General features: G+C 29.9%; 1 protein-coding gene across 12 annotated transcripts; it reads right to left on the minus strand.

The window, feature by feature from the left end:
- Positions 1-112: 112 nt before the first annotated feature.
- Positions 113-17,773, minus strand: LOC122636023 (intersectin-1). 12 transcript variants are annotated; one of them, XM_043826852.1, is made up of 37 exons: positions 17,626-17,773; positions 17,198-17,254; positions 16,805-16,958; positions 16,580-16,728; positions 16,289-16,510; positions 15,861-15,956; positions 15,112-15,180; positions 14,647-14,823; positions 14,509-14,535; positions 13,783-13,947; positions 13,301-13,661; positions 13,007-13,220; positions 12,770-12,921; positions 12,571-12,693; positions 12,357-12,495; positions 11,979-12,293; positions 11,523-11,897; positions 11,293-11,450; positions 11,020-11,221; positions 10,652-10,948; positions 10,471-10,575; positions 10,029-10,124; positions 9,906-9,914; positions 9,621-9,758; positions 9,403-9,529; positions 9,130-9,294; positions 4,413-4,540; positions 4,160-4,266; positions 4,027-4,099; positions 3,721-3,927; positions 3,559-3,642; positions 3,325-3,480; positions 3,102-3,239; positions 2,770-3,016; positions 2,456-2,530; positions 1,618-1,791; positions 113-1,536 (listed from the first exon to the last, which is right to left on the minus strand). In XM_043826852.1, the coding sequence occupies exons 2-37, from the start codon at positions 17,217-17,219 to the stop codon at positions 1,385-1,387; spliced, it is 5,598 nt and encodes a 1,865-aa protein (XP_043682787.1). In that variant the 5' UTR covers positions 17,220-17,254; positions 17,626-17,773; the 3' UTR covers positions 113-1,384. The 12 variants fall into 12 exon arrangements, with proteins under 12 accessions (XP_043682787.1, XP_043682794.1, XP_043682777.1 ...); XM_043826859.1 differs by having other exon boundaries at positions 16,289-16,507; positions 17,374-17,722; XM_043826842.1 differs by lacking the exon at positions 2,456-2,530 and adding an exon at positions 2,165-2,239 and having other exon boundaries at positions 17,374-17,722.
- Positions 17,774-18,849: the final 1,076 nt, after the last annotated feature.

The following is an 18,849-nucleotide window of genomic DNA, read 5'->3' on the forward strand; positions in this document are numbered from 1 at the left end:
AGAAACGCGAAAAGAAATTTTCAAAGAAGAAGCATTTCAAAATCTCGCGTTGGGGTGGTTGGGATCTATCAATTGATCATTACGGGGAAAAATACAAAAAAACAGCGCGCGATTAGAGTGCCTTAGTTCTTCGATGATACCAATTGTATCAGGATCATTGAAGCTTCTTTTATTAAGTATATAAAAACCATATGAATAATGATCGATATGTCTCATTTCATTTATGAAATACTATACAATCTTCACGAGATATTTCTCATTTGTGTATTAAGATCATATATGAAATTAAATCGGAACGTATCTCGTGATAATAATATTAATTACACGTATTTATTTAATTATTATAATTTATATATTAAAATATATTTATATATACGTACTTGTAGATCGCAAGTATCACGTTGACTGAAGAGTGTAGAATATCTATGTAATAGTATATATTATATTTATGTATTAAATTTTCTTTCATATTAATAATGTAATTGTAAAATACATCGATGTTTTTCAATAGCAGCCATAGATATAACATATCACGAATAAAATCCTAAACAATTTTATTCTTTATTCTCTCTTTATTCATATAAACGCTCTTGTAAATGAAATGTTGTCTCTAATACATTTAGTACAAAAAGTAATCTTTACAATTATATGTCGCATAGATATATATTATATAATATATATATAATATAATATATAGTATAATATATATAGTATAATATATATAATATATTATAGATAATATATAATATATATAATATATAACATTTTATAAACTGTACATTCATATATTGATATATATATATATATATATATATATATATATATATATATATATCGCACATGAATCTTACATGTAGCATGCATTTTATAATATTTATATAATACTGAACATATGTTAATCCGCCGGAAAAACCTTTACGTATTACAAAAAAAAAAAGTAAGAAAAAATAATTCAACTATTTTTGATTACTCTTTGATTTTGTTGTATAAATGATTATATAAAAACAGGAATCAATAAGTTTGTTCACAACAATTAAAATATTTTCAGCAATTCTAATATTATATCGATTCATGATTGCAAATGATTGAACTATCTTTAATTCTCGTATATCACATTGTCATTAAAAATATTAGATATAAAATATTACGATACAAATTTGTTCATAGTCTATGATCAATGACAAACATTAATACATTTATTCCTTATGAAAAAATCTTGTGATCAATCTTTAGAAACACACATCTCTTTGCAAAGATAACGACTCATTTAAAAGTTTATTTCTCTGGCAGTGAGCGCTTTTTAACGTCATAAATTTGTACGTGTATTTGTCAATAAAAAATATATTATTATATTTAAAAATAATGAAAAATGATAGTTTACCTTTTATCTACTACCGAATAAACGAAGGTCTAATTTTAATATAACATCACCTCTTTCAACTTCTCGTAACCTGAACCGTTGTAGAATAGGTCCGCAAGAATCTTTACTGTCTCTCATGATATCTGCTACCTTAATCTCTGCACGGCCCAAAAATTCTGCGTTAGAAATATTTTATTAAAATGTATAAACATATGAAGTAAAATTTATATATAGGTCGTAAATAATATAAAATATACCATCAGGACTGTAATAGCCTTTATCAAATACTGTGATGCAAAGAGTATCTTCGAGTAAATCCTTGACTTGAAACTGCATAGATGTATCCCATAAAGGACAATCTGTCCCTGAAACAACACTAGTTCTTTCTTCTTGGGATCCCATTGAAACTTTGCAGAATGTATTACATTTTCCTGTTCGAAAATTATTCACAATTATTATAATTAAAATTATAAATATACCATTATATTATATTTTTTTATTTTACATATTGTTTTAATAATTTATTTAAAATTTATTTTATAATATAATTTCTGATAGAGCTTTTACGTAGCATGATGCTTATTTGTATACATAAAACATGTAAATCATAAGTTTAAGACAGAAAGAAAGAAGATCGAAGTGCATTCAATGCTGCATATTAATTAGAAAGGGTTATCAAGCTTATTAAATTAATGCATGCAGTTAAAAAGACGTTAGAATACTGTATTATAAATGATACATTTTTTATTTTATTACGTACGAAATGGGAAATAATATACATTGCTGGAAAATGTAAAGCTTTACCTCTTTTTTTTATAATAAGTTCTTCAGCTTCCACTACAACTAATCGAAGATAGCCTTGAGGTGGTCTCCTACGAACTATAATCATGCAATATTCTGTTAGTAAATACTACAAGGAATGAAGCATTAGAAGTGTCATTTTATTGCCATATGAATTATTTTCCTCTGATGTCCACTGTTTTTGTCCTCTTGATAAGGTTTTAAGACACATGCAATTATATAGAAGCAAAAATAATAATAAAGCATGAAAGCAAGCACAACTGCAAGCAACAAAAAAAACATGCAGTTGCTTACCGGATGGTGCTTTCAGATTGGAGCCTTCAAACACAGTAACAAGAATGCGTCCACATGCTCCAAATTGCGCCTGCTCTGTTTATCCATATACGTGACACATTATTGCACATTTTTATATCTTAATTGATAAAGTAGACAATTCCAGAAACAAAAAGCATCAAATGGAAAGCTAACAAATCGTAGCTATGTAGGGATTTGTTTACTTACGATTTCATTGTCGTAAGTCATTTTGGAAACAAGACTAATTACTTGTAATATGAAAATGATAAACGTATAGACAATGATATGGCAGATGTTGTGAAAACGAAACTCACTAGATCGCTGTCTCTGTAAACGTGTCTTCTCATTTTCCATAAATGTTTTGCGTGCTTCTGTAATTCTTTTCATCCATAATGAACATTCACTCGCGGATGGTGCCACCAATATTATTGGCTTTTTTGAATCTCTAAGTCTCAAAGTTTTGGATGTATTATCCGAGACTTCAAATCCATTTATACTTCCACTTCCACTTCCACTTGTATCTAAATCGGATAGCAATGATAATTCATTAAGAAATATCGGCTGCAAGATGAAATCAAAATTAATTTTAATTATTTTAGTAACATTTATCATTTTTTTTTTTTTTATAGAGGATTCATTAATATACCTTCCTATACATTTTAAATCTTTGGTGCTCGTTACGCTCGAACGAAAATTGTTGTCCACTTGGCAAAGATTTCGTTGGTTGTGCAAATAATAAAAAATCATTTGTTAGAAAACTAACGAGTTCTTTTCCACTCTTGGCCTGATGTAAATATTTAAATTAATTCGGAATAATAATCTGCCTAATATAATTATACTTAAGGTAAAATATTATCATTTTATCACACCTTATGAAGAATACCATAATGTAATAATTTTCTTGGTCCTAGTGAATTAGTTAAAGAATTAAATACAAGTGGTTCTTCAAGACCATCGCATACGACATGATTTTGCAACCATTCTAATCTATCACTATTTTCTTTTTCCCTTACACCTTCATTTACCTAACAATAAATAAAATAAATTAGATAAAAGGAATAGTTTTTTATGAAATAAATTTGATATTTTAATAGTAATTTTACTTGTGTACAAAATTCTTCAGCTTTAGCTAATGCTTCTTGAAGATATTGTCTATCTGGATGATCATGTGGCGTATGTTCTAAAATCTGTAAGTACCATTAAAATAAATTAATATATAAACTGTATTTAAGAACAAAGATGCACTAATATAAAAAAAACTTTACTTTATTAATAATAAGTGGATATTTTGTGATCCTTTGCATAGGTTTAATTAAAAATGAACTAAGTGGCATTCCTTTGGTCCTTGGATCTTGCTGACAAACATGTGCAACTTCAACAAATTCTGGTAAAGTTTCTGTTAATCGTTGAAGATATACAGCAGCAGATATTTGACAACTACAAAATCGTATATAAGCTGACATTCTTGGTATCTGAAAGTTTATTATAAAAAATATTTTTTATATGCCAATATAAAAAATAAATAATTCTATGAAATTAGAAATATTTTTTCATAGTAAACACTAACATACATTTTCACATAAAATATCACCAATCATTCTAACAATTCCACCTTCACTGTTTTCTCTTCTTATTCTTAAAGTCCTATAAATAAGAAAAGTTAATATTCATACTTTTCTTGTTTTATTCTTTCAAATTTATTACCTTAAAAAATTATCATTACAGGCTATAATATCTCTCCAATTTACAAAGATTTTATCCACCTCATCTAAAGTTAAAACTAGACTTTCAATGAGAGGTTTTTCAAATACCTATAAAATTAAATAGAAATTAAGACAAGAACATTTTATAAATAAGAACAGAATTAGTATGAATAATGCATGTATATAAATTTTTTTTTTTTTTTTTTTTTTTTTTTTTTTTTTCAGTAATATAAATATGACATAATAAAACATACCTCATGTACTAGCCTCATGTCTTCTATATATGCTTGTTCAGTTGTAATAAGTTCTTTTATATACTCTTGACGTTTTCTCTCCATTGGATCAAGCCTTGCCATCAATAGTTCAGTTGTCAGCTTACTTGCTACACATAAAATTTATAAAAGCATTTTCTGGATTATTTTATTATACTTAAATTTGTTATAAAATCATTTTTGTTTTAAGGATATATTATCCAATTGGGAAGGTCATCATCTTAGAAACAAAAAAATATTTTGGCTTTACGACAAAATAAAACAATTTATTTTACCTCTACAAAAAAGACTAAAGAACAGTATCAGAAAATAAATAAGGAAAATTAGTGATATTTAAAAGAAAATATTCTGTTCATTTATGCCATGTATATTAATTTAGATTTGATAATATAGATTATAAATAATCTTATTCGAATATAATAAACTTTTCATAAAATATTTGGAAAGCAGGAACCTCATCTAGAACAAACACGCTTGAATAAACTTATAAGAAGTATACATATCATGTTTGGGTAATACTGAATGACACACACTTGGTCCGCACTACAGTACTTTACAACAGATAGATACTTTATTTCAATCAGCGTTTTTAAAGAACGTGTCTGCATATGTGTATAGATATGTATACATATGTATAAGAACGAATTTGTATATATGCATGTGAGAAGACAAGAGCAAGTCATATGAAGTATGAACAAAATCCATATAAAATTAAGCAGTGACTTGTGATTTTGTTCAAACTCTCACAATGTCCTCCGTGGAGAAGTACATATTGTTTTACTGAGATTCATTTATGAGATTTAATATTACAACAAACAATGTGGATAGACTGCAAATGGTAACAATCTTAGAGATAATAAGCGCTACACAGGTATTTCTCTAAAGATAATCAGTTGCACAACTTGCTTTACACATCATCAACATGTTTAGATAAAGATTACATTGGGCGTATATTTAGAGTACTTAACAATAAGCACACAATTTTTGCAATGTATCAGATGTATTTATACACATATTTGCTAAGCTGTATATAGAATGTGTAAAAGGATAATTTGTATATAAATACACTGATGATTTATTGTGCGCTTGTTTGTTTTTCTTTTTTTTTTTTTTTTAGTTATATGGAACCAGTAGTTATATCTTCGTTTATCTGTTCATTTTTATGCAATCTAAATAATTAAAAAAATAAATAATTAATAACATTAAAACAAAGATTTCATATGATTCATCAAAATCAGATACAATACTATCACATTATAAAGTTAAAATCTGAATATAAAATAAATAAGAAATTATTAAAATAATTATACAGTATTATTGAATATTAGCAAATTATATGTAAATAAATTATTTCAAGATATTCATTGCAATACCTTTGTTTCTTTCATGATTTTTTAAACAGAATGTAGAAAATGATGAAAAAACTGGTTCATTGCAAAGTAATGTTACTCAACGAATCACTCGCGACCAATTAAATCATTTATTTGATCCGAGAGTAATGTGTCACTGATGTTATAAAAATGACTGACATTGTTTTAGGCTCTATAATAAAAGGCTCTGAAGAAGGAGCTAATTGTGTTTAGAGACCAACAGAAAAAAATTGATAAAGTTAAATAAATAGAAACAAATTACATTTACAAACAAACTGTATTAAGGGAAGCTAAACATTATTGACGTATATATATGTATATATACATATAAATATATATATATATATAAAATATATATAAAATATATTTATATATACACACATATATATTGCATACATTTTTTCTTTTTATCCACAGATTGTTTAAATTAGAAAATAACGAGAATGTAATTTTAAAAAATTAGGTATAGAAGATAACAGGATTAATAATAATATTTGCATAAAGATTCGATTATGTGTTTGTGTTAGGGATACCGAACTTAAATTATTAATATATGAAACATATGAAAAAAATGTAACACATTTTGTAGCTCCTTCTCTGCTTATTTTGTATAAAGAAATCGTCTAGAAGTGGCCTTCCTTTCATTACATAACTATCAAATTTCTGCTCTAGGCCTGGTCATGATGCAGTTACAATACAAATCGCGTTTTTTTTGTTTAATATCAGAAAACAGCACCATTGATGATGCTGTTGGGCAGTTTCAACAATAAGTGAATGATAATATTTTCACGCTTTCGTACATCAAAAACACTTTGGGAAGCAATATTGTATTGAAGAAGGCAGGGATGACAAACAATAAGATTACAACAATTTTTTTTAAAGATTAAGAAACATTTAACACTTAAAGCCCGGTGATCATGAATTTAACAGCCTTAATTCTCCTATAAGTATTAGAATGTTCTTATCTATAGGATAAACATTTAAACATTAAATATGATGAATAGCCATTTCCAATGTGAACATAGACCTATATTGCCTTTTATGGCAAGCTTCTGGTATCCTGTAACATTAAAATATGTTACTGTTATACTTCGATGCTTTATGATCTTTGCATTTTATATTTTTAAGAAAAAGCAACATATATAATATATTTTAATAATCCGGGCTCAAAGTGTCACTTGTATATCAATGCAAGACATATTACTAAAGTTTCTATTCTTGTTTGACCATATCAAATTTTAAGTTTAACTTAAATATTAAGTAACAGTGGCATAATATATTTAAGCCATTTTTTTTACTTCTAAAATGAGAATGCCAAATATTCAATAATATTTGTCCTTGATTCCACATTGGAGTATATAGTGAACTGAGGTAGACCTTGGTGCATATATCAGGTAATATTGATGGTATTTGCATCATGATTTATAATCAATGTCTCTTTACATGCGTATACTATTTTATGCATAATGTATTACGCACAATGCCAGTGACAAAATCATTCCAAGATATTGAAAAGTTAAAACGCCTAATGCTGATAGTGGCAAACTTTAACTGACAATGAGAATAAGGGAATAAAGAACCCTGCACCACAGGAAAAGGACTTGCATTATACGGATTAATACAAAGACAAAGAACCGGCCCTGAGTCTTTCTCAATCTCTTTTTTCTCCCTCTCCCTTTTTCTTTTTTGCCCACTGTCTCCTCCGTCGAGACTTCTGGTTGTTATACGCCGTGCTGAGTAGGATCTGCTATTCATTCTTATTGCACTTCAGATGTTTTTATTTTAGCCTGCAATGCTGCGGTGCTGCTCTGCTATCCTTTAAGCTGCGTGTTAAGCAGATGCGAAATACAACAATTAGTAAAGGAAAATCATTAAGTATCGTGTCAAATAATCTGATATAATCGAGGTAGCTGTTTTTTCATATACTAACAGTTACTATTAATAAACGGATTGGTATATGTAAACTTCAGAGATGTAGACACATTTCAATTAGTAATAATAATAGCAAAAATAAGGATTAATAATAAATTATTTGGAGATAAGAACTTGGAGAATAGTTATAAAACCAAAATGTTTAAATATGAATTTAAATATAGAATATCATAAATGAATATTATAAAAACATGGCGAAAATAAAACAACTATTTCCTATTATCACGATTTATAAAAAGTATGCAAAACATCGATCTATGTACGAAGTATTTTTTATTCAAATATTCAAATATAGCAAATTTCTCAATTATAAATAATTATTCAAATATAGCAAACAGAATTAACATTACTGATAGAAGAATGAAACGGCTACCTCAAACGGACAGACGGACGGACAGGCAGGCATGCAGGCAGACAAGCAAGCTCTTTTTTCACAATTAGAAAGAATGGTATCATACAATTATTGTAAGACTATAAAGGGTACAATAAGTAACATATGTTACTTTTTAAGCTAGCTATAAAAGACAATTTTACAAGAAAGGATGATAGCTGCACCGAAGCAATAAGCAGACATGGTAACTATTATAAGTAATAACAAAAAATTTTGCCATTTCATACAATATTTCCCATTATTTAATACAATGAGATAAGGAAACGATATAAATGTCGAAGAAATCCATAGATATTATTCTATTAGATATGGAACTCTCTCTTAATAATATTAAATATGATATAAGCAATATATGCCTATATTCATTACCTTCCTAATCTATAAAACAATAAATAGACAATTCTTATAGAAATCTTCGAAGAGTGTTTCCTATATAAAATTAAATTAATTAAAAAGACGAGATTATTATATTAAACAAAACATTATCATACGATAAATTCAAATAAACTACAAATCATTTTTTATATATTATAACAAATATAAAGTTCGTGTAAAGTAAAATTTATACAAACAAAATGTAACGTAATTTTAATACCCTTTTAATAAATTTGTTAATAAGTTAAATTTTTTTACAAATGCATACGTTTGCAGATCGTTAGAAATATGTAATTTCTTTTTTAATAAGATGATATTTTGTTATTATAGCAATTAAATTTTCCTGACGGTCGTCCATCTATCCGTATATATGTAAAATAGATTTTATGTTTCTTAGTCTATATATTTAATCAATTATAATAATTTAATATACCAACTGTTAACTTATACATGAATTTACTGATATAAAATTATTTATAGAGGAGGGAATATGCAGATTTTCTTTATTCTGAAATATTTCAAGAAGGTTTGCATAAAAACTACTTATATCCATATAATATAAAGTTACAAAACATTACATATAATATTTTGTTCATAAGAATGATAAAGAGTAGAATTTTAGAATACTTACACATAGGAGAGACATAATTGCTAGGAAAGACTCCAGAAACTCCATTCAATTCGCCTTTCCACCATGTTGCTTCATCTTTGGCAAGCACTGTTATAACATCACCTTTCTCAAACGTTAATTCATCTTCATTTTGTGCCTGGTACGGATACAAAGCCATAACACGTTCTGTAAATATATCAATATTGCTTAGCAATATAATCATAAATAAATATGAAATTTAATACTATTGATTATACATATATATATATATATATAGTACTATTATCAACTTACCAACATTTGGATCTGTTGGTGAATCTTGATATCCGTGAGAAACTGGTGTACTTCTATTACTGCTACTAGTTAGTGGTTTAACATAAGATGCTGGGAACCAACCAATTTGTCTCTTTTTTCCACGTGCCTGTTATATGAATATGAAATAAATAAATTATTGGTAGTATGAAACCAAATATATCTATATGAGCATATCCTGTAAAATTAATAACAAATACCTGAAGTTCTCCTTCCCACCATCCACTATCCGTTTTTTTACGAATCATTATTAATTGTCCTCTCTGTAGATCTAATTGCTCAGCACTAGTAGCTTGATAGGGCGCAATAACTTGTACAATTTCAGGCTTTCTTCCTCTCTATACAGGCAAACAAAATAAGAAATAACATTTATAAAAGATATTTATAAATATTAACGTATACATGATACTAAAAAAAAAAGAAATAATATCACATTATTAATGATTAAGCACGCAACAAATTACTCTTTGCAAACAGCAAAATACCTTGTGATACTGTAGTGCCAGGACATCAGCGGCATAAGCAATTAAATGCCATAAAATATGAAACTTATATATATACTTCACAAAATTTTAAAATTAATTAAGAACTATATTTGTACTTTTTACCTGTTGAGCAGACATAGCAGTGAAGTCAGGTAACTCTGCTCTATCTTCCGCAGCTGCTCTCTCATCTTCGAGCTGTTCTGCAGTTTTTTCCAATTGCTAAACAAATGCACAAGAATCTAGCTTACTGTCTAAGGTTTAACTACTTGTTAAATATATGTAACTATTCAATACAATTTTAATAACACAATTTCTATTACTTTACTATAATAAATATACTTCAAACGATTTGTTAGTATAGCAAGATTACTATTCAATATAGAATACAAAAAATTTCAAATTTTGGTCGTGATATTAGTTACTCAATATTGCTACAGCTTGATTTGTATGTTACTGAAATTATCTATTAGTTGTTATATACATTAGTATATTTTTTATTATAACAGTACCGATAACATTATTATTATCTTAAATAAAAAATTAAAAAAATCATATAGTTACGTACTGATGGCGTTTGCGCTGTGGTAACAGTTGTATCTTCTTGACTTTCTATTGCATTAGTAATTACAGTGGTATTTTGTTCAGTAGCATTAGTAGACAAAGGAACATCCTGCACACACATACATCAGTAATATACAATTATAAAAATACATTTAAACACAATTTGTTTCTCTTGCAAAAAATACCTGAATAGGTGCATCGCATTTCTCTACGTAATTGGAAGGGAAAATTCCAGTTCTGTCTCCTATGCATCCTGTCCACCAATCTCCCTCTTTTTTGATGACTAAAATAACTTCACCCTGATTAAAACTAAGATCACCAGTTTCGGTTGAAGCATATTGGTAAAGTGCAACATAATATTCGTTGAGACCATCATCCACAGAAGCAACAAGATCTTTATCATTAGTAATAGTTTCTTTTACATATGATTTAGGGAACCAACCTTTACTTCCATTACTTAATTCACCGTACCACCAATCATTCTATAAAATAATTTATATGTAGAAAATGACACGTATTTAATTTAACTGTACATATATCTAGATATATTAACCTGTTGTTCAATAACGTTAATAGCATCTCCTTTATCTAAAGAAAGATGTTGTTCCGTAGTAGGACGGTACTGATACAAGGCAGTTGCTTGTATATTACAAGCAATACCTAATCCTAAGGTTGGTACTATAGCTTCAACTGTAGGAGCTTCACCACCGAGAGATCCTGCATCGGAGACATTTTCGGGAACTTCAGCGATACCTCTGCAACAGAAAGTTCAATAAATAACAGATTTGTTGAGATATATCAATCATTTAAATAGATTCTAACATACTCTAATGTTCGCTTTTCGACGCTATCCTGCTGCATGAATGTGCTGTCAGTACTAACATTAGAATCTATTGGTTCGACATACGATTCCGGGAACCAACCGGTATGACCACGTATTTCACCAGCCATCCATCCAGGTTCTGCATTTTGAACAGGTGGTACCTATAACAACAAATAAACTTGTTTATTTGTAGCTAATATTTTTCATGAGTTCTTTTTATATATATAGCTCACCAAAATAATATCACCAGGTTGAAATGAAATTTCATCTTGATTCCTTGCTACAAATTCATATAATGCTCTGTATTTCATAACTCCCGCATTAGGCTTTTCTGTTGTATTTGTAATAATAGCGGTATCGTTAACAGGCCAATCATTATCATTAATCGTAGTTCCAGTGTCGCCCCAAGCATTGTCACCCCACGCTGATGTTGTATAATCTGTTGCAACACCTGTTCCAATACTTGCTCTCAGTTCTAAAACTTTCGTTTTCTTCTCCTCAAACGTAACGTACAATTTTTTACAATCTGCTGCCAAATTTTTCATTTGCGTTTTTATATCTTCAAGTTGACCATTATTATTTTCTATATCAGACATTTTAGCATCAATCTACAAATTTATGAAATATTAAAATATCACGAAATTTTGCCTATTACCTTGTATCATATATCTGCTATATCATATATGTACCTGTTGTTGCAAATCGGCAATTTTATCTTTCATTTGCTTGAGAGTTATTTGTTTGCTATCGAATGCCATTTTTATCGCTTCCTGTCCTGCAGCATCTTGAGCAGCGTTTAGTTTATTCTTTGCTTCTATTCTTGCTTTTTCCTGACTAAGTGCTAGTAACCTTTGATTTTGTTCACGAAGTTTATTTTTTAACACTATCGTTTCTTGCAATTGCGAATCGCGAGTTGATCTCATTCCATCGATCGTTGTTTTTACACTTGAGACACCAACCCGAGTATCACAAATCTTTTGCGATAATTCTTTCACTTTATCATTCTGCAACATGTATAACAATGTTATATGTAACCAAAATATAATTAATTTATATTATATACTTACCAATGTTCCAAGCTCTATAGTTAGAGTTTGATTCTTCGCTTTTAATTTAAGTAAAACATCTTGTTCCTTTTGCCTCTGTGCTTGAAGTTCCTGCGATTTCTGTTTTTCCCATTCTAAGTGTCTCTGTCTCTCCATTTCTCTGTTTATAATTGCATTTGTTTTAGTATATTTCATTGTTTAGTATTTGTTATAGCTTCAAAATATTTTTACTTACTTTCTTGCAGCTTCTCTCTGTTCGTGAGCACGTTTTCGTTGTTCTTCCTTTTCTTGTTCAATTTCTTTTTGCCTTAACATTTGTTTCTCAATTTCCGCTTGTCGACGTCTTTCTTGCTCCATTCTATAACAAAGAAAAAATTAATAAAATTAATAAATCATACACGTTATAACGTTTTTAACTTATTTTATATATTTACTTAATCTTTTCTTGTTTTTCTGCTTCCTCCCTCTCTTTTCGTTCGCGTTCCTCTTGTTCTTTTCGTTGGATTTCTAAAAGAGCTTTACGTCTACGTTCTAGTTCTGCTTGTCCTTTTTCAAAGTTCTCCTTTCGTTTGTCTTCAAATGAAGTCTTTATACAAAAAGAATGTAAAATATAATAAAAGGGATATGTGTCGAATTATAACGTACAAAGTGTTGGACGTAATGAATTATACCTGTGGCATACCAGCAGATGGATCGATACTTTCTATAGATCCTTGTGATTGTGTCAAGCTGCCTTGACGTTGTCGTCTAAATGTGGGAGGAATAAGTTCCAATGGAAGAGTATTGGGAATTTGTTCACCTGCTTTAGCTAAATCACATAAATGCATTGCCAATACAAATTCGTCGGAACCTAAACGGCCATCGGAATCCATATCTGCTAATGCCCTGAAAGTAAATGTATCTCAAAATAATTTGTAGAATCATGGTTATAAGATTTATATGTTATAATTTTAAAATAAATGTACCATATACGTGCTAGTATTGATTGAGGTAATTGTGACTGCACCATTATATTCCTGGCTTGAGGCCCAGACAAAAATCCAGATCTTGTCCTATCCCACGTATTAAATAATTGAGTATATTTTAATTTTGTTTGATGAGGTACTGCCCATTCTATAGATTGTGGAGATCCGACTGAATGTTGACTATGCTGAGAATCTACAGAACCCACTCTATCTATACTTGGTGGTCTAGCAGTTGTACTTAATGGTGTACATGTGGATACTGGTGTATGGATAGTTGTACCATTTACTGGTGGCACACCGCTTGTTGTTGATGATACTAATGGTAGACCTACAACTGGAGACGTCGATACAACACCTGTACCTGTGCCAATAAAGTATATATTTATGATCTTTCGCTTGTCCACTTATGGCAAAACGTTATCTTGTTTATTAATTTTATTAATATGCAAATCAATTTTTATAAGATATTATTTATAAAATACCAGTAGCCATTGGAGCAATGGATGGTATAATAGTACTCCCTCCTGTCATTGGAGCAACCATGCTAGTACAGAGTGGTTGCATTGGCATTGTTTGTCCCATACCAAAGGCAGCAATTGGAGTTGGATTTGTGTTTAAAGGTGCAATTGGAGCTACTGCTGGAGCACCTGTTACGAAAAACTATTTGTAAAAGACAAATACAATTTTTTTTTTGTATCAAAGCAAACATAGCTTAAAGATATATATACACACACACGTACACATGTTATCACACTAATATGAAAAATTACAGGCAACTGACAAATAACTATCTTGTTATGAAGATGATTAGATCGATTTTACAGAAAATTTTTAATAATTGAAGAAGAGCAATATATAAGAATTTCTGCTCTACACAATGTTGTAATATAGGAAAAAATTATTATATTCAATTTAAATTTGTAGAGAAGCGTCATAGAAATTATTTAACAAATATACTTATTAAAATACTTTTCAAAAAGAGTTTAAAAATTAATGGCTCATATTACATTATCATAAAGTATTTTGTAATAAATAAAACAACAGCATTAAATATTGCTGCTACAGATGTAATGATAATGAGCATAAAAGGAACAAATATATAATAGTATTTAGAGGCAATAGAGTCTAAACTATTTTTGACATTAGCAGAAAGCACTTTGCTAATTGTAATACAGTACTTCCTGTACAATCTTTTTTTCTTAGTATACCTTCTGATAAATCAAGATCGAGTAAATCTGTAATAAAAAAAATTAAATAAAGGTAACAGTTAATAAGTATGCAGAACATTTCATTTCTTAAATTATTTAAAAAAATATATTTTATATGTATTAAGTAATATTTTTTACCTATAGCAGAACTTGTCATTGGTTGTATTGGCTGAATTGGTTGAATAGGAGGTACAATAGATGTAGCAGCGGTTGGCAGAACTTTGGCTGGAGACATTGCAGCAACTGGACTATTTGGAAATGAAGGTGGTGCCGGCTTTGGTGGTGGAACATTTGTGGCAGTTGCAAAATTAGTTCCTGTAATACATTTACATAATTTTATATATAAAGATAATGTAAAAAAGATGTAAAAATATATGTAAAAAAGATAGTGTCATAACATTCACTTTCTTTAGCAAACACAAACATTTAACATTGACTTAATAAAAAGGAATCATTTCTTTGGAATTCAGGTACATAATGCTTCATTTTTTATTGGAAGAAAAAATTTCAAATAAATATACTGTCATATATTTAGCATGTACAATGTACATTGTTTCTGTAATCGTTAAAATTTTGAAATTATTTCTTCATTTTTACACATACCAATACTAGAAGGTGGTGTTGGTCTTTGAGGTGGACCAGTGCTTGGTGTACTTGTGGAAGGCACGATTCCTTTTTTTGCAGCACAAATAGAGGCGTTGTTAAAGGTTTTACAGAAAAATAATCGTTTCTTTAAAAAAGAATGTAATTTACAAAGAAAAGATTATTTATGAATAATAAGAGGAAGCCATAGAGCACCAAATATAGTTTGTAAAATTAGGAAATCTGTAAACTTCTTAAAGCTTTGTAAATATAGTAAAAAGAAAGTATAGAGTAAACAAGTTATCTATAAATTATAAACACAGATATTTATAAAGATATATTCATACAATTTTTGTGTTTAAGAAATAAGATAATACCATACTAATTACATTTAATAAATATAGGAAATTCAGCATACACATGTTTCTTGCTGTAACATATATGGATTGTTCTGAGTTTTGTAAAAATAATGCTAAATATCATTAGTATGTAATAAAAATGTTAAATTGAAGTTAGAAGAAAGATAGTTGAAATGTTTGTTCTTCTTTGTTAGATTTATAAATTACTGCATTCACACTCTGATTCACCTTTCAAAATGCATTGCTGTATCATGCTGTCACTAAAGCCATTCAGAGAAGAATAAAGAGAATTTTTTAGGAATAAATAAACGGACGAAATTTCAAAAAGCAAATATGAACAAGCTTGTCATATATAGAATACAATTAGTCACATAGATTAATACGAACGAACATTCAGTACTTTTAACATACCCACAGAGGGTGGTGCAGGTCGAGCAGGTGGCTTTGATGGTGTGTGAGTTGTGGCATGTATATTGCTGGCCACATTCTGTCTATTTTGTCGCGATGCTGTATAGTATGATGCATAAGTTATATGTAGAAATATGTTGCTGATTAATCCATATATATTTTGTTTTATATTTAAGCAAAAGAATTAGTGACAATACTAATCGTTAGAATTCTGCAGTGAGAATAGTTTGTGTAGCACAAATAGTGGATTATCTAATCATTCCACAATGTTTATGCTCAATGGCATAGCTTGATCGATTGATAATATGCCTGATCGAAGTAGATTAAATAATGATAGTGTATATGCTTGCGAATTATTATTGTATATTATGATGTGCAGCTACATGAAGACATACCCAAGATTTCAAAATCAAATAAATCAACAAAGTTACCTGGTAAAGTCATAGGTGATGCAGGTGTAGCTGGACGTCCTGTTGTTCCATTGGATGGTGGGCCTATCAAAGGTCGTGCCGGAGGAGTACTAACCGGTACCATACCGACTAATGGTTGCACTGGTACATTTCCAGTGCCACCCAAATTAACTAAGGAAGCAATGTTATTTTGGGTTGGTATAGTAGCTGCACCATTAGTTAAGCCAACTGCATTATTACCTGCTGAGAAATAATTATCTTTATCGACAAAATCAATAATTTATTTGTGCTAATTAATGAAGCATTACTTACTGGTGGAAACAGACTTTAAACTTTGAATAAGAGATGGAGGTAATGTTTTAGGAATTTCAAACCCTTGTAGTTTTAGAGTGATCAATTTGCAAGCAATGCAAAATTCGTTTATATCCATCTTTCCATCTGCATCCGTATCTGATAATGTCCTATAAAAGAGTTGTTATGAAATGAGTGATTTCCTTATATAACAAGTACTTTATATGTATTAAAGAGATCTTATACCATATTTGACCAAGAACAACAGGAGGAAGTTCTGATCTTAAGAGAAGACCTTTTGCTTGTACGCCAGTAATAATCCCATTGATCGGCCTCAAAGACTCAAATTGTTGTTGATATCTTGCTCGTTCTCTTGGATGAATCATCCAGGGATCCATACCTATAAAAAAGTATTCCGATTATATTCATAGAAAACTATATATTATTGCTATCGATTTTTGTTTTAGACCGATAAAGTTAGCGCCCTCTTGTATAGAGAATCAAACATATCGACGAAACAATTGAAATGTGGTAACATTTGAAAAGCGTTTGATTTACTATTGTTATTGAAAAAAGAGAATTCTATAAAACTATTAGGAGTTATTGATATTAAAAGATATTGATATTGAAACTACATACCCGGAGTTTGAGTATTTGCCATAATCGTACACCCCTAATCAAGCAAGCGCGCTGTATCTGGAATAAAAACATAGCATGATACCCAAGGAAATACTTCAAGAATTTTTAAGAGACGTTACGTTTTTTCAAGGTTAGGTCACGACGATCGATGTCGGTCGCGATGGCTCGAGTATTACCTTGAGATAAAAGAACAGGCTGTACGCTATCAATTTAGCGTTTATCCTACCAACAATAAGACCCAATTAAGAGGATAAGCGCGCAGGGGGAATTGTGATCTTGAAGATTGATCGGGGCGCGAACACGAATGTATAGGAACCAATGGTTTTCCTTTTTGCAAGGCATGCGATCGCAAAAAATGTCTAGTCGTCTCTTGGATTTTTTGTAGCGCATCGGCGCGAGCTTAAACGATCGAATACATAATTCTTTACCGAGAAACGGTAGCCTCCTTCCGCGAGAAACACGTCCAAGAAACTCCGAGAAATCGACAGACGGATCGCGGGTCGGCCCACACTGACTGACGTACGTCACTTTGATCCTGTTCGGTTAACCTCGGAAATCTTCGGCAAGAATCGATAGACCGTACGGCGCGACGTCGGCAATCTTCAAACGCGTTCGGCTCTCGCGACGAACGATTTGAATTTTCTCGCGCCAGAACGCGACCGATCGTCTCATGCGTTTAAAGAGACGTCTCTTTTGTATTTAGGTCGAGTGGGAACGAATCGATGAAACGTAATCGTAAAATTATCTCATTCCGTCCGCAAAGTAAAATGCCTTTACTGTACAAGATAATGTTTCCGTATTAATGTTTATATTTTTTTTTTTTTTAAGTGATTATATGTGTACTTCATATCTTTTTGTATGTTTGTATCTTTTTTGTTTTTATTTGTATTGTATTATCGCAGATACGATAACCTTTAAAAAGATTCTAAGAACGCTTATATTCATTTCAATTAATCGATCGCAATATAAATTTCATCTACAAAATAATCTTGTCTCATAATTTGTACTATTAGAATTGAAAAAATAAAGATATTATCTTATAATAGAGTTGATGATTCAACAAAAAATAACTATTGACGATGTTAGATCGTATCATATGTTAATCGATTTAAACAAAATTTTGCGCCCTCGCACCCAGGACGAATCGTACGAAATTGCAATCGCAACGTAGTAACCACGTCCTTGACGATACGTACGTTTCGTAGTTGCATACGCGACCTGAAAATTATAAAGCTCCGACCGTCAGTTAAGTCCGTACAAACGTACGAATTGGAACGTGTCGGTGTGAAAGTATCGTCTAACACGACGATTGGAAAAAACTTATCCTTTTCGATAATGGCGTTCCCCATTATGTCGTCGATTATGAACGCCAGAAAAATCGTAAGATATTTCACACATGGCGACATTTCTTTTCAACAATTCGAAACTCTTCGTTGTTAGAACATAAAGCGAAACAATAAAAAACGACGAATTCGAGAAATTTTATCGTGACAATTTCGTTGTACAATGTTCATAGTCGATGTTAGCGATAATCGATCGATAAATAGAGTGAACATAGTCAAATGTTACAAGTACTTGATGGACTCGTTTTTGACTGACGACTTTATAAAAGACCTTAAAAATAAAGCGAAAGGTTAGGATTTGCTTAAGGG

This window comes from Vespula pensylvanica, chromosome 1, assembly GCF_014466175.1.
Source record: "Vespula pensylvanica isolate Volc-1 chromosome 1, ASM1446617v1, whole genome shotgun sequence".
Classification (NCBI taxonomy): domain Eukaryota; kingdom Metazoa; phylum Arthropoda; class Insecta; order Hymenoptera; family Vespidae; genus Vespula; species Vespula pensylvanica.

What these genes read in the sequence shown, in the direction of transcription:
- LOC122636023 (XM_043826852.1), bottom strand. Translation starts at nt 17,219, where the DNA reads ATGGCAAATACTCAAACTCCGG. An exon ending in TTGCCGATTTGCAACAACAG is followed by an intron (nt 11,898 to 11,978) that starts GTACATATATGA and finishes ATAAATTTGTAG; the next exon opens with ATTGATGCTAAAATGTCTGA. An exon ending in AATGCGATGCACCTATTCAG is followed by an intron (nt 10,576 to 10,651) that starts GTATTTTTTGCA and finishes ATGTGTGTGCAG; the next exon opens with GATGTTCCTTTGTCTACTAA.